The sequence below is a fragment of the Scaptodrosophila lebanonensis genome, unplaced genomic scaffold (genome assembly GCF_003285725.1).
Source record: "Scaptodrosophila lebanonensis strain 11010-0011.00,11010-0021.00 unplaced genomic scaffold, SlebRS2 tig00000053-arrow-pilon, whole genome shotgun sequence".
Classification (NCBI taxonomy): Eukaryota; Metazoa; Arthropoda; class Insecta; order Diptera; family Drosophilidae; genus Scaptodrosophila; species Scaptodrosophila lebanonensis.
In genome coordinates, this window is record NW_022060548.1 from 7,323,452 (window position 1) to 7,336,869 (window position 13,418).

At 34.8% G+C, this 13,418-nt stretch overlaps 1 protein-coding gene across 1 annotated transcript in view; it reads right to left on the minus strand.

The window, feature by feature from the left end:
• Window positions 1–4,261: 4,261 nt before the first annotated feature.
• Window positions 4,262–13,418, minus strand: part of LOC115623904 (mucin-5AC) — a 32,811-nt gene continuing 23,654 nt past the window's right edge. The window contains exons 5-6 of the mRNA XM_030518460.1: window positions 13,013–13,118; window positions 4,262–4,892 (exon numbers count right to left, since the gene is read on the minus strand). Of these exons, the coding sequence (XP_030374320.1) occupies window positions 4,408–4,892; window positions 13,013–13,118 (591 nt within the window). The 3' untranslated portion in view covers window positions 4,262–4,407. The remainder of the gene's footprint in view (window positions 4,893–13,012; window positions 13,119–13,418) is intronic.

Genomic DNA, 13,418 nt, shown 5'->3' on the forward strand with positions numbered 1-13,418 from the left:
TTTGGCATGCAGTGAGCGAAACAAACAGATATTGCTTTTGCCTTCCATCATCATCAGCAGGCTGGCAAAGAGCTGGTTGGTGGTGGGGGAGGGGGAGGGGGGAGATGAACCCCAGTCGGTTAGCTTTATATGACGAGTACACGAACATTTTTAACTTTTTGCGTTTCGAGTTTGGCACCCAACACTTGTGGTCGACAAATGAATGAATATTTAACAAACTTGTGCACAATTCACGAGCACTCTTTGAATATTTTAGCTAGAATGACGAACCCACGTCGAAGGCAAGCCCAACAACATTCACTAAATCCCACACACACACACACACACACACACACACACACACACACACACACTCACTCACACACACTCACACATATCCTGGCAATTTTCGTCTCATCTATCTTGCTGCAGACAACATTGGGGATGCATATACTTGTATGGTAACGGATTCTCTACATACACACACATATGCATGTATTTCCATCTGCCCGTCTGTCTGTCTGTCTTTTTGTCTGTATATTTGAACTAGTGTTGGGGTTTAGTTCGCATGACCTCATGCATATATGTAGTTTGCTGAAACATTTAAGTATATTTAATTTCCCCATCTCACTTGTGCGCATTTAGCAATGCCAGCTGCATTCCTTCGCCTCTGGATAATTTGAAACTTTTCCCCCATACACGAAATTAATAAACTCGAACAGCTTTTTGTTTCTCTGTGCAGTCAGTCTATTATTGTGTCAAACGAAATGTTTTATATTCTTCAAGCTCACACACTCTGCAGATGGTGGAGATTTTTGCTGGAGTGTATTTCGGAATTCATTATATATCAGACAGTATTCCATTAAATCCATTTGTGAGACAGGTGAGCAATTGTATCCTAATAAATAAATTAAATATCAAGCAGTATTACATTCTATATTTAAGTATTTCATACGGTTTATTGTTGAAAATAAATCCAAAAAACTCCAAAAACAGATTTCTCAGAATTGTGTTTCTTCTTCAACAAACACAATTATGAATTCATTCCTGACATATAAACGCACTTCAGAGTTAAGATTCAAGCACACGTAGAAAGCATTATCTAAATTAACGTTACCTTGTCGATAATTTAGTAATCGATACACAATTTGTGCCTTTGCAGCCCTTGCTTTAGTTTTTGTATCACTTCTTCCCTGACTACTGAAATGTATGGAAGCACACAAAATATTAACACCAACCTACACCGATCCTCGGGCATTGTTTAATTATAACAAAATACCTAAAACTTAATATTAACCACGCAGTTAGTTTAGTGGGCAAAAATATATATATAATAATTATAAAGATTAACAAAAATGTTTAATGTTAAAAATAAAATTAATAATAAGAAAGTAAGTTAATAATAAGCGTAGGAAACTAAATAAAATTAAAAAATATAGTTTTCTGCTGCAACAAGATTCTTTGAGACTTACTTTTCAAAAAATTTACTTGAAAAACAACATAAACTTGTATGCAAATTTATTGCATATGTATCTGGCGGTGCTTAGTTTTTTTACAGTATCCTACATACCATTTAGGTAGCAAGCTTTATTCTGAAATGTGTGAGCCTGTTTGTGGCTAGAAGCAGCAGCAATTCCCCAAATCTGGAGTCCTTATCTTCGGGTTGGTGTGGTGTTTTAGTAAGGCGTAGAGTGTCCCCTTATAGCGCAGGGGGGAGGGGGGTTGATCTGATGGAGAGCAGTTTGTCCCTCTTTTGCCTACAGTTGGAGACCGTGGCTTGGTTGTGGGACTTAAGTGTTAGCCGCTTCTTCCGAATGACATTCAGATACTTGGCTTTGTAATCCATTTGCAGAGCTTCGCCGTTAAGCCAAGCTGCAGGCACCTTACCTCAGCGTAGATTAGAGCAAACGTTTCTGCACTTTGACAGATACACTCAAATGTTCCCGCTGCGAGCCAAGTTCTTAAGCAGATGGCAGCGTTCTTGAAAGCCGTCAGCTACCTTATAATCGCGCCGAGCTAAAATAAAAAAAGCATATTGTATGCGAAATAAACAGGCTGCGTTTTGTCAATTGGAGTGCCTGATTTCCTGGTACTGGAATGTCCCCAATGTCGATGAAAAATAGGAGCGGTCGACTGGGGCCTGTCCTGGGCGGCTCCAGATAACAGACAACGTAGTAGATGCTCTCAGCTTCGCCTGGCAACTTCACAATCACTCGCACAGGTATGATCCTAACTGGAGGTACTAGAAGGCGGCGGGGAGCAGTTTCCTTTACGTGGAAAGAAGATCTATGCGCCAGACATCATTGCATCAATTCTTACCCTCTTACTCCTTCAAGTTATGATTCACTGTACAACTTAGTTTTTGTATTTTTCGTTAATAAAAGACTTACTTGGCTTGTAGTTTTTTTAATATATTTTGTTGCATATATTTTTCCCACTGAAGAAATTGTATTTAATGTACTCGTATTTACTTATGCTAAGAGCTTAAGAATTATTGCAAACATTACATTTGATTTCGTTTAGTTGTTGTTCACCTCATTCATCGGCTTTCTTTTCAAATATATGCTTAATGCTGTTTATTTATGAAGTTGTTCTTTATTTGAGAATGCGAATACACGTATTTGACAATTATTTATGTATTATGCTTAAAATTGCCGTAAGCCTTTCAAACACTACCTAATGTTTTCCTCTCACTCACCTGCTCAATGATCTCGAGTACAATAAATATTTATTTACCTATCTTTTTTATTGCGAGCTGCCGGCCCCACCATATCCGTGCCTTGACTCACTCAAGGAACGCAGTAAACTTACACTTGAAACATATTTACACAACTCTTTTCATTTCACTTCATTTCATTTCTTCGAGTACAATACAGATGATTCAGTACTTTAGATATTGCTATATAATTCACTTTATTTATTGGAATAGAGTTTGTTTTTTCTAAATGTTTGGTTTTTTCTTTACATACATAAAAACATTCATTTAATTATGCCGAAATGAGTTAAACAAATATTTACAATTCAAAAACAGATGATGGAGAAACTCCCCTCTGAGCTGGCGATATATACAGTTTTCAATTATGTAAAAATAAATATGTTTGTGGACATAATAGCTATATTTATCCATAAAAAACAATTCTGAAGTTGTGGGAAAATAGGGTGGTGCTGATAATAATTAATAATGGTTGCTGAAATGTCATGGAAACTTGATCAAATACTTGACTGTGGATAAAAGTTAAGTATTAATTATTTGAAATGTGTGGAGCAACAAGGAGAGAACTCTTTACTTTTGCGTTTCTCATTAAATTTCTCATAAACAAATTTTAGTGACAATTTTTTGATGAAACAGCAAAAGTTTCATCTTTGAAGTGTTGTTAAATATTTCAAATTTTAAGTAATTCTTTAAGTGGTGTTTCTTAAGAGGTAAAGAATAGTCAATTGAAATGAAATCCAAAACATGATTTGCAGGTTTTTTAAAATTAATATTTAAGAATGTTTTTGATTTTGAAAGATGGGAAGATCTAAATACTAGAGGTCTATATTTCTCACGACCCTCCTTCACTTGATAGTTTTTCGATTAACATACTTATATTGACAGTTAAACAAATTCCACGATTTATAATCGTTTTATGACCAATGTTGTTTAAAATATTAGCACAATCAACTCCAAAAATAAACAAACACAATGGCGTCTATCATATAAATTAAATTCATAAAATGTATTATGGTGCTAAAACCGCTTAAAAATAATTATAAAATCATATGAAGAACACAAAACACTTCCCTTTTTCAAAAAGTTATACCATCAAGCACAAGTGGGTTATCGTGGAGTCTTCAGCTTTTAAATACAATAATTAATTATTTAAGCAACAGAGGAAGCAAAACAACTTTGAAATCAGAACCCTAAGTAGCCTCATAGTTTTCTTAATTTTATAATTTATTTATTTTGTTTATAAACTCAATTGTAAGGACTTCAGCCTTTCGTTCATTTTCCATTTTGTATATATCGCCAAAATAAATAAAAATTGTGCTGTGAATTATTCAAAGCAACTGAAAAGTGTGGAAATGTTTTGAAATCGAAACCCTAAGTACTCATAGCCTGCTTACCTTAAACATTTTAAATATTAATTATATTAACGCGCACGCATATTTCTTTTGACTATTGGTTTTCTTTAACGTATTATAGTTGTTAGTAAGTATTTATGTTTTGGTTTTGGATTTGTTTCTGTTCTTTATATGTATGTATGTATGTACTCGTACTAATATGCATCGCATTGAGAATGTCTTTCATTCGGTTTTTTTTTTTATATTTTTATCGAGTAAAAATCTAATCATAATCTAAACAGAATCGCTCACATAAAAATTCCATTTTTGGCCACAACACCCGCTTGGACGCCACTCTCTAGGGATGATCGGAGAGGTGGGCACTCAAGTTTTATCCTCAGCCACTTTGGTGCCACTAATTGAGCTGTTGACGTGGCCGCAGCTGCCGGCGGTTCGGCCCAGCCTGTGGGCATGGGTGTAGATGAGGGTATGGGTGTGGGTGTGGGTGTGGTTCCTCGTCTGTGACCCTGTGGTGCTGCTGATGTTGCTGCTTCTGACGCTTCGGCATCCTGTTGCCGATTTAGTGGCGCCTGTGCATGAAAATCGCTTTGCCAACGCCCGCGGCTTCGCCGCAGCCATTGTTGTTGTTGTTGCTGTTGACTCCTGCGGCTGCGCTGGTGGTTTGTTGACTTTGTTGTTGCTATTGCGATTGCGAAGGCAATGGGTTAGATTTCTTGCGAGCGCAAATTTAATAATCCACAGCAGTGCCAAAATTGTTGTAACACTGCGCCACTGTGAATGGCCACGACTGCCAATTAGCACTTTCCAGCTGACACCCGCGGATTTTATGGCCGATGCGGAATATTCACCTAAATTTTGAGAGAGAACAAGCGAATGGCAGAACAAACAAAATGTATTATCATTAGCTTGTAAATGTAAGCGTGGAAATGGCACCCACATGGTTGACAAAATCAATTAGTTCCCTCTCAAAAATTAATGACAAAATTGGCCAGTTATAATGCTTGTTTGCCAACAAAATACAAAAAAAAAATTTAAGCGCATATTTGCAAAACCAAATGCCAATTACAGTTTCGCAGAAAACCTAAGCCCAACCACACAACCAACCCGTTGTACATTCTGCCACATTTAATTTTGAGTATAAATTGCTAAATTATTACACATTTCCGAGTATCTTCGTGTGCGTGTGTGTGTGTGTGTGTCGGTATTGGATAGCAATTGGGCAAATAAAGCGCATATTGTAATTAAATATTTCTAACAGCAGCAGCAAAGCAAATAAAGGTGTGGATTTATAAACAGAGCGTGTGAAATGCTCACAAACCAAACACAATCACACACACACACACACACACATGCATCTACATATATTTGCTATATTGCTTATGTATGTGTTTGTATTTGTATTTGTGTGCTTACAGCATGTAAATACTGCCAAAATGAACTCAAACAAATAACCAACAAATTAAGTGCGATGGCAACATTTTTCCATAGTTTTTTTCCCCCCGTTGGCTACAACCGAAACTCATTAGTGTTTGGTATATGATGGATATAGAACACATGAGCTGTGCAGACTTCTGAACACCCTACACAGCTGTAATTGTGATTTAATATAAGAAAAGCCTATATCAGGTAGAAATGTGGTGGATGAAAACTATTAATTTTGAAAGTTTTTAAATTTGTCACAACACCAATAACTCCCTTAAAAAAAGGGCACTTATTTAAAATATATCTTTGCAGTTTATCCTACCCTATACGCGAAGGTGCAAGAATATACTTCAATATATTAACGCCAGACATAGCTGCCATAGAAACCATTGATGTAAAGATCTCTCTTAGTAGCACTATTTTATTCATTACAATTTTATAGTTTCACTCATTATTGTTTGGTATATGTTGGATATAGAACACATATGCTGTGCAGACTTCTGAACACCCTACACAGTTGTAATTGTGAATTTATATAAGAAAAGCTTTTATTTTATGTTACCATTATATATTCAGGTAGAAATATGTTAAGCGAAAAGTTTCAGATTTAAAAGTTTTTAAAATTACAAAAATTTCATCTATTTCAAATATTTCTTTGCAGTTGCTTCTTCCCTATACTCGTTGGTGCAAGGATATTCTTCAATATATAAACGTAGTTATATCTGTTGCTGCTATAAAAACCATCTTAGTAGCACTATTTTATTGTTTACAATTTTATAGTTTCACATCATTTTCTGATTTAAATTTTCCCCAAAATCAGTTTTTGGTTAAAGGGCAGGGTATAGAAAAGACAAGCTGGCGCGGCTTGTGAATTTTGCTCGTTATATTTGAATTAAATTAAATATGTATTTTCACATTTTGTGTGAGATGCGGTGAAAAAATATGAAAGTCCCCCACATCCTTCGCTTCTTTTGTGTATCAATCATAATGAAGCGATATGCCTGACCCCCGATTGTGTGTAGAGCGACAAATTGTGAAATGCGATATGTTGGCTAAAACAAAATGCGGTGAAATGCATTTTTTTGCCAGCCTGCCAACAAATGTGTGGCAAAAATAATTTATTTAAAATAATTAAAGTTATTTTGCGTTTAAGTTGCGTTTGACATGCCGCCGCTTAGTTAAATATTCAGCGGGCAGGTGAATTAAATAACTAGGGGGCTGACCAACCGCAGGTGTTCGGATACAACATATACTTGTGTATGTGTGTGTGTGTTTAAATTTAATTGCAGCAGTGCATGTGCAGAAGCAGGGTATGTGGGAATTCCTGCCTCCCTCCACTCCCGCCTCTTATGCAAATTAATTACGCCATAAAGCGGTTTCTGGTTATGCGACCTTATAAATTCAATAAATCAAAGAAAATGAGCGGAAAAATACCGAAAAAAAATTAAATAAAAATAAATAAATAATGTAATGATAATATCATTAAGTTATTAATAATCATTTGTCAATGCTGCTGTAGTTGTTGTTATCGTTATTATTGTTATTGGGCGTTTGCCATAATTTGCAGGAACCATCAACAGCCGCACTTTAAATTGACAGCCGCAATAATAAAACCAACAACAACAACAACACCACTATTGATTGCAATTGACGCAAATAAGGTCGGACTTCTTGTTATTGGCTGGCCATTAATTCCAATGTAATGCCTACAACAATTGCCGCCCCATGTGCCATCAAGTTTATTAACCTTTCGCTGCAGAATAATATTAAATTTAATATAAAAGAGGATATTCTGATCGCTCTGCGAGCCGCTTATTAAATAATGCAATTAAATTGCTTATGAAATTTTGCAACAGCGGACATACATATATCTACCTAGAGGTATATACAGCTGCAGAGAGAAATATAACGCTTTTTTAAGAATCTGAAGATTAAATCTTCCATTCAGAAATCCAGGCAACTTCTTAACGTATTAAAAAAAAGGAAAAAAAAACAATTTCTAAATGTTATGGACTGATTTTAAGATACTTAGTAATACTTAGTAAGTATACAAGCAAAAAGAAGTCAAATATCCCTCAAATTTGAACATTAAACTTTTTAAAACAAATATTTTTATAAAACCAAAAAAATTAATTGAAAATATATCTCAATTTTCTGACTCGCTGTCTTAGCTTTCTTTGGCGATTCAGCCGTACTACTCCTTAACTACAGTCCGAAACTCCTTCGATCTTTGAAGAATAACATGTTTTTTCAAGTCAGCCCCTAGAATTATTTATTGATTTCAAATCTGGCGACTAGGCAGGCCTTTTTTCTCTAAGTACTTAGAACCCTTTCTGCTCATACTTGTATGCTTCCTGCTGGCAGACCCTTTTCAATTTCATACTCGTTTCACGTCTCCCAATAAACTTTTCACTTACTACGGTGCTATTTTTTTCACCGCCACTGTATGTAGACAGAGTGGCCCATCCATTTATTTTGTGGCCCCACTCCACCCTCAGTAGGACTCCCTCTCGCTGATTTTTCATTATTCCGGCTTTAACATTTTTTCCACTCATTTGCCATAAGAGCCACAAAAAATGGGCTCTGAGTCGCGTTTTAACTGCGCCAATTAGTCGAATATTAAAAATACATAAATTTTATGCAATATTTGCATTTCGTTGCGCTTTTTCTACTTACAACATTCTTATGTATATGTACTTGTATGTAGAATAAATGGTTGGTCAGTGTTTTAAATTTCGTGTAAAAAATGTGTTGTTTTTCAATTTTTGTGATGTGGCCAAAAGGGGAAACATCAACAGAAACACAAACACCCACTGGGATCCACACACTTTTTTTTGGTAGCTTTTGAAAAAGCATGTCATAACTGCTATTGTTATTTTATTTATCCGTTAGTCTAATTTAACGAGCGTTTAAAATATTTTTGCAATTGCTATTTTATTCCAGTGCTTAAATAGTTGCCGCGTTTTCAACGCATTTTATTGGCATTTTTTGTTGGTCATTTTTCTCCCGTTTTTTTTTTTCGCTATTTCAAACAAGCACTTAGTTTCTATAAAATTAATATTCCACACCTCATACATATCTGTTGTATTGAAATTGAATTTGAAATATTTACACAAAAAATCGTCATTTTCTATTGCCTATAAAGTTAAAGCTTAACAAAAAAGAAAACAAGCTGAAAGCGTTTTAAGAAAATTAAAGACAGAAGTAATGATAGAAGCGTTCGATATTCTAAAAAAAAATCGTTAATCTTGATATGTTAAATTTTTCCACAAATATGCACTTTCCGACTAAATTGAAGCTTATATGTATATCAAGCCACAAAAATCGATAAAAATGCCAAATCTAATGAATGAAATCAAATGCCAATAGTAATCATAATAATATAAAATAAATATAAAATAAATTCTTTTAGCAGCCACTCTTTCCGTTCTGTACATTTTTATGTATCTATGTATAAATTGGATAATAGATACATTCAATTTCAATCTAATATTCATAAAAAATAGTCCAGCCTGAGTCATCTTCTCCAAATGCTAGTACTAGCTAACTGAAAGTCAAATGTGAAACTAATTTATCATAAAATTTTGAACGCCTCACAGATTTTTCGTGCAAACTTTTTTAATGTGCGACGAGTTCATTGTACATAAAATTTATACACAAAAGAATTGTAAAACCACAATTATTGGCTTTGAAAAAAATTGTCATAAAATGTCTTACAGATCATAAAAGATAACCCTTGTTTATGTATTTGAAATAATAAAATGTTTGTTACATTTATTTTTTATGCAAATTAAGCAAGTAATTGACTTTATGTTATACATATTTTTAGAGCAGGCCTGCTTTAATCTGATCGCTTGACGAGACGGCACTTAAAACTTTGGCATGGTCGTAAATTTGCGAGTAAGTGCTCGATAAACAGCTTCGGCTTTAATTCCTATCACCTCACTGCCCACCATTAAGTCCTCCCAACCAATTTGGACGCTTCAACCCACACCACGACGATGTCACAATTGTTATGCCGCTTTTTATGGACGTTACTCGTACTTTTGGCGCATTCACAGCCACCCATTCACAATAAACCTGACAGTTGGCGCGCGCTTAACAACGTGTAAACGACAAGCCCAAAACGTGTAGCTGTCTCCAAACTGTCGCTCCGCCGTTCCTTCGTCTGTTCGTCCGTTCGTTCGTTTGTTCGTTTGTTCGTTCGTCGCGCTGTCCGCCTCTCTGCATGCCGTGTGTCATCATTCACAACAATTCAGTTTGAATTAGAGATGGAAATGGGATGGATTTTTTCCATGAAAACACTCGCGCGCACGAACTTCTGTCAGCACGGTCTAAATTTAAATTTGTGGTTTACACGTATATCAAAAGAAAATTGGTTTTAGTTATAATCAATAACAGAATGTTAAGATTAATATTTTTATTATACATCAAAGATATAGCTATTGAAAGGAGCATTGATGGTATTGTATTATTAAAATATGACATAGTATTAAGCTTTGGCAGTAGTACGATTTAACGCAAAAGTAAAAAATCTTTTGATAACAAGTTATTACTTCCCTCATTTGTGGCTTAAATAATTACGGATTTGTTTTGCAAAATAAGAAGCTTAGGCTGTTTGTGAACTATGCATTTTTGAAGAACCTAATTATGAACCATTTCAAAAAATTATGAACACTTTTTCCCACAAGATTTTAAGCTTTATCCGTGTCTTTTGCGAATGAAATATTTTTAAATATTGTGCGCAGATATGTGTTAAAGAATAATTTTAAGGGTATTTTTCAATTTAAAATATTTTTGGTTCTATTACGCATTTAAATTGTATTTAGCAGAGCGAGGCCTAGTTACTAAACCTTTAGTCGCAATATTATTTGTGAATTAACTATGTATTTCATTACTTGTGTTTAATATAAACTCGTATTTTTAACAAATTCTAGACTCTTCTTCAATTGTAATGCTCTTTATTCGTGCTAGCGATCCTTGGCCACCTCTAGTAACATTGTTTTTGTGTTTTTCAACAGACCCACGCAGACGCCCTCCCTCCCCACTCACTCCTGACAAACTCTTAGTGGAGATTGTCAGCTGCTGAAGCGCATTTAAGGAGCATGCTTCAAACTGCAAACGACAGAACACATGTCAAAGTTGACACACACGCACAACAGCAACAACAACAACAACAGCAACAACAACCGCGACAAGAGCGACACAAGTGAAAGCCAACCGATTTAAATACAAACAGTTACGGAAACTGCGGCAAGGATTGAACAGAGCTACCTAGCTACAAACACACCTACATACATATGTACATACAAGTATATGCACTTTGAAAAAAATCCCGAAATCTCACTTCAAACACAATTAAAGGCGAATAACCAAAGTTAAGGAAAAGCTTCTGTCTAGAAAGAGGCATGAATTTACCTTTGAGAAAATAATTGTAAGTTTATAAACATTTTTAAAAATATTTTCAACCGATTTCATAAAATGTTTTTGTTGTTGTTTCGCTTTTTAAACGAATTTGAAATAAATTCTACCTTGTTTCTGGGCTTAAATCCCGCCATGAGAAGAGACTTTTGATTTATCAGATCTGTATTTTTTTTGTATATTTACATTGTTTTATTCATTAATAAACAATCGTATAACTTATGGAAATTTGTATATAGAATTTCCTTATTTGTAGTTTTGTATAGGATTTACCGGTCTACGAACAAGGTACTGAAAATCCATATTCCACACATTAAATAATTTTGTTTCCCTTTTGCACGGAATATTTTAAAATCCTTTTGGGTGTACAATTAATGCCGGCATTTTTATTTAAGGAAAAGCAATTTGTAGAAATTTGTAATAAAGGCAAACATTCAACAGCAAATTATTTGTTAAGAGAAATATTGAAATATTTCACAAATATTTTATGAATCACCTCAAATAATATGACTATTATGATTTTCTTTATTTAAGAAAAGCCTTTTTTTTTATAGATTTACTTTATTTAAGGAAAACAAAGCACATGTGTGTTTCTGAGTGTAGAAGCATAAGCGGCGACCAGCCAGCTGGGCAGGCAAACAGACAGGGACAAACATTATGAGACGACATTTATAGGTCGCCGTCATTTCCGTCAACGTCGTCACCATCGCCATCGCCGACGCCATCGCCATCGCCGTCGACATCACCGTTGGCGTTCAGCAAATAACGCCATTGTGGCCATTTGGAGATAACAATAAAACTGAACCCCTTCATCGCTGGCAATTGTAGAAAATTGTGTAAACAAAATAAGCAGAAAGTGGCGCACACTGGCGGAAAAGTGGTATTCAACAAATGAAAATTGTTTTCGTTGTTTTCCTATTTCCTTTTTTCAGTCAGTCTGCAGTAATTGACAAATTGTTTTTAAACAAATTAAGGCTATCAAAAGTTAATAGTCAAACAGATTTCTTAAGAGCCATTGCTATGTATGTTAAAAAAAATTAACAATACATGTGTTCAAGATTCGTGTACCAGAAAATTGCCTTTTTACGTATTTATATGACAAATTATGAAAATTATGAGGAATAGCAAGCTACATAAATGCAAAAGTGTCTTCATTTCCACCTTACTGAGTTACATATCTTTTATTTCTAATATCAGTCTTGATTCAATCTTCTAAAGTTTTTCTCATTATTTCACAGTCTTTTTGTAAATGAATTTTTTTAAATGTTTGCCATTCTTTATTCAAATAAAAGGAGTCAAATAAACCAAACCCGCGCAAAATAAACTCTAATGTTTAAGAAGAATGATTGTTAAATTCAGACTTTTGGAGTATATATATGGTATGACCTTTTTAAAGTACAAGCTTTTTAGAAAGGTATGACCAAGTCACATACAAATATAACCAACAAACTGAATCCTAATATATGAGAGAGGAGAGGAGTCTGTTGGTGTATGTAACAATTTATAAACAAGACAAGATAGAATGAACTCGAATTAAGAAAATAATTTATATGTTCTTTGTCAATTCAAAAATTCAATTCAATAACAAAACCAAACAAAACGCAAATAAACATAAGACAATTTTTCAATATCAGTATTTGAGCTCTGCTGAAACTATATAGCTATGTGAAATGTTAATCGACTAAGAGGCTGCTGTTTATCCTTTTTTCTTTTGGTACGATGAGCAAAGATGTAAAAGTAAGTGTGGGCATACAACAATATATAGATACAGATTTACATATTGTTCAGGACTTAGAAAAGGTGTTAATTTATTTTTAAAATGATCTACAAACTATTCACGTATATCAACATGCACGTATGCTTGAAGACCAGAAATCTTTAAATATTGCCCACTGTGCGTCGCACCCAATAAAATGAAAATAAAAAGAAAATGTTAAAAAGGCAACACCAACTGCGCATTGCTCGCAACTGCAAACGAAATAAAATTCAATTAAGCTAAATGAAAACTTAATTCAATTGGCGTGGAATGCAAAAACATTTGGCCATGGCCAGCTGCAGCCAAAAGCCTGGCAGATGTGGTAAGTGGGCAAGAGAGGGAGGGAGGGGGGAGAGTAATTTCGCTTACCGTTCAGCACATGAAGGACGATGGTGCGAGGGGCGCTATTGGAGGGGCTGCACGTGTAATTGCCCGAATCCTGTTTAACCACAGCTGGTATGATGAGTGAGGCCGTCTGAAAGGATTGTAACATTATTGCATTAATTTGAAGTCAACAACTCTTAACTCTAGACGCATAATAAATATCACTTAAGGGGTGAAATCACGTACTCGTCACAAAGAAATAATATCAAAAATTATAACCTGATGGCGCTGACAGCTACGTTGTTGGATGTCACATACATATACGAGTATTAAATAAAAATGGCAATTTTCGCAATGGAAAAGCATATAATGAGAATGCACGTAGACTTAATTGCTGTGCGTGAGTGCGTGCGTGACCGTGAAAGGCTGATAAATGGAAGGCGAAATTGAA